Source organism: Limulus polyphemus, unplaced genomic scaffold, assembly GCF_000517525.1.
Source record: "Limulus polyphemus unplaced genomic scaffold, Limulus_polyphemus-2.1.2 Scaffold1071, whole genome shotgun sequence".
NCBI classification, from domain to species: domain Eukaryota; kingdom Metazoa; phylum Arthropoda; class Merostomata; order Xiphosura; family Limulidae; genus Limulus; species Limulus polyphemus.
In genome coordinates, this window is record NW_013666681.1 from 145,241 (window position 1) to 148,845 (window position 3,605).

Sequence of the window (3,605 nt, forward strand, 5' to 3'; positions counted from 1 at the left end):
ATACACATAATTATAAATTTATTATACACATATTTTTTCAGTTTATAACATTAATGGTGCTTCTATCAGTAGGCCTATTCTGAATTTGGTAGTGTATATATAAAAACTGTTAGAATAAGTATCTTGAAGTGACCTCCCAAATCAAGTTATATCAAATACTGTTCATTGTTGGGCTAAAGAGAGGGATGGAAAGTTGAACATTCATACCAATTAAAATGTCTCTTTTAAAGACCTTTAGCGAGTTTTAACTCAATCTTACCATTTTGGATAAAAATATCATTTACAGCTATCTTCAACCTTTTACACATTACAGACAGTCTAGACCCCTCTTTCATACAAGAATTTGAACATGAATGATCCCAGAAAATAAATATATAATTTTTCTACAACTTACACCTCTACTTTTCTCTCTATTTCTATTCAACATTTTAGTTTTTCCTTTTTTTTTTTTGGCTAATGTTATATTGGCTAGTGCATCATGTATGCAACATTGAAAATATTTTAATTTTTGTGTAGATTGTTAACTTTTCTGCTTATTTTTTATCAAAAACAAATACAACAGAATAAATATATGTGTGGTTTAGATGAAACTCTTATATCAAAAAGTTTATAGGTAGAATTGTTGCTAATACAGAGACTGGATATGTGTTTATCAGAGTACTGAACTCACAATTCTTTAATGCTCTTAATCATGATATGTTACAACTTGGACATTATGAAATTAATTTGCCTGCTAGGAAACAGATATTGACAATGTTGACTTTTCTCACAGCAACTGGCATTTAACTGTTTAGGTAATTTTAAGAATTAGAATATTTTACTGTTATAAGATGGAAGTTGAAGAACAAGTTAGGTTCAACATTACACTGATAATGGTGATGTATATAATATAAAGTTATCTTTTCACTGTGGAAAACTATTTAAATTTGTAGTAATCTGCTGGAAGCTTTGATACTGTTAGATTAAAAAATATTGCTGTAAATTATGGCTGCTTAAGAACTATTACAAATTATTCTTTTCAACCCTACCCTTTCTAGACTAGAAGAATGCACTGATACTAAGTAGTATCTAGTTTTAGCTTTAAAAAATTCATACAATCTGATATTATTTTACTTATCTTGTGATGTTATAATTCTTTTTATGTAGTGAAATTTCTATAACTTTGTTGTGAAACTTTTTTCACAAAACTAGAAATAGTTATTTTAATTTTAGAATTTAATTTACTAATGTTGATCAGAAGTTAATATCTACTTAAATGAAAATATCTTTCCACTGGGTATTTACCTCCTCTCACATAATAGCTCCTCTTATTCGGTGCTGTCCTCTTTGTGCACAAGTTTTTTTGTTCGCCACTAGCCTTGAAGTTCCCACCTACCCCCATGTTCAACCCTCAGCCATAGGGAGTGCAATACACTCTCCTGATGCAAGCTACTCCCTATATACTATTCAACCTAACCTTCACTTCTAGATTAGGCACAATAAAAGTACTGAAAGTGGGGAGGAAGGGTTGGAAGTGTGAGAGAGGTAAGTATCTTTTGGAAATATATTTTCAGTGTAGGAAAATATTAACTTGCAATATGGTATCTAAATCATCTTCACTCACATAATAATTAGAATCTCACAATGAAAAGGTAGAGGGTTTGTTTAAAGTTAAGCACAAAGCTACACAATGGGCTATCTGTGCTTTGCCTACCACGGGTATTGAAACCTGGTTTCTAGCATTGTATGTCTGCAGACATACCGCTGTGCCACTGGGGGGTGAAAAGGTGGAAGGACTGGTGCAAAAGTTACCTAGATGACACCCTTCAGAAAGCATTTGAAGAATGCTTGAGTTATGTGACCTCTCTTGAGAGAACACACACATCTGTACCTGGTATACTGTTTGCCCACTGAGGTAGTAAGTGAGGTCTAAATGAGTAGAAATTAGTTGGAGCATCTCCATTAATGTATACATGTTGTTTTGTCAAGCTCAACACCCAGAAAACAAAATCCAAGTGATGTCAGGATGGAGGGTTCTCAAGGAAATATAGTAATGATGGAAAAAAACTAAATGGGTGTGCATCACAGTGTAGAATAGCTAGGGCATGTCAGACCATACTCAGTGGGTCAACTCCAGTCCAAAACAAGATGGCATCAGGTATTTATCTTCTGGTCTGCAGTAGGAGGAGAGTCCCAACTGTCTTCATTTCAAGACTATGAGATGGAAGGGAAGATGTTCTGTCCCATCCATCTAGAAAGGGAACACATGCACAAATCTTCAACACCAATACCAGCTAGCCACCTGGAAACCAAGTATCCAAGTGATGATAGGCAGGGAAGTGCCCATGTGGTGGTTCACTCAAGAACCAAATAGACTTCTGGTTCCTAGTCCAAGCTCCATGTGCTACTAAAACTTATGAGTCATGGCCTGCAGGTGGTATGCTGGGGGATAATCCCACCAACCAGAATACCTGTTAGCCAATCTAGCTCCTTGCAATACTGAACTCCCAAGCCCTAGCTTGATGAAGGAAGTACACCAAGGGTACCCCGACCAACTAGTACATTGGGTCTGTGGTTGGAACGAGGGCTCCTGACCAACACATGCATGAGGACTTATGTTGGCTAGTCTAGCTCTGATCCAAAACCTACCAATCAGGAACCAACATGTGGGTGATGGTAGAATGAGGAGTCCCAACCCGAAAGTGTGAACTGCATTTTGGTGGATCTACACCAGTTTATGAGTTAGTGGTAGGTCATTGGTAGAACACCACCGCCCTACTCTCTACTGAATGGGATTAAGCATATTCAAGAGGAAGCCTCCAGGATCCACCACAGTAGTGGTTAGGAACTGGTAAATGGTAAGAACTCCTGTAAAATCATGTACAAAAAGGCTGAGGGTAGCCTGAAAACATCCACAGATAACACAAAGGATTGCATGGCATAGGATGGGGGAGGAAAAAGGCTCTCTAAATTGTTGTTGTCAAAACCAGATTTCTCTAGAAAAGGAGGATCATGTCCAAGTTTGGACACAAAATTCAGAATTCATGGTTTAACTGAGATAATTCACGAAAAAGCTTACTTTCACTTAAACCTAAGTTAATCTGCTACTTTGAGAAAAAAATCAAATGCAAAGTTGAAAACACAAGGAAAATGTTGTAATGTCCAAAAACAATTGTGCCTAAACAAGAAACAAGGCTGAATAGTTGTGTCAGAAGAATATGTTGCGCTCCTATTGATGGAGGGTTGCTGCATGCTTATTTGTATGAAAAGACACAGTAGAACTCCATTGAATGCGGGGTGGGTGGGAGTTTCAAGACAACAGGCTAGCAAAAAAATATGCAAATATAGAGGGCAGCACTGAACGAGATAAGCTATTATGTGGGAGAGGGTAAGATACTGTATCAGAAAGTCTAATTTTATATACCCAATAAGGCACATCGAAAATATAAATTTCTTATATCATTATTGACAGGGTTTGCGATTCGTGCCTTTTAATAGTAGTAATTATGTGGGTAAGTTTCAGGCTTCTAAAATTATATCTTGTACTGCCACTAGAGGGGGGGGGGGGTAATTTTCCTTAAAGTACCATAACTTTGGATATGCAACGTTTAGTTAATTTAGGAGTT

At 36.5% G+C, this 3,605-nt stretch overlaps 1 protein-coding gene across 1 annotated transcript in view; it reads right to left on the minus strand.

The window, feature by feature from the left end:
* Nucleotides 1-3,605, minus strand: part of LOC106461985 (protein unc-119 homolog B-like) — a 62,764-nt gene that overhangs the window by 25,231 nt on the left and 33,928 nt on the right. The window contains exon 4 of the mRNA XM_022389104.1: nt 1,024-1,029. Within this exon, the coding sequence (XP_022244812.1) occupies nt 1,024-1,029 (6 nt within the window). The remainder of the gene's footprint in view (nt 1-1,023; nt 1,030-3,605) is intronic.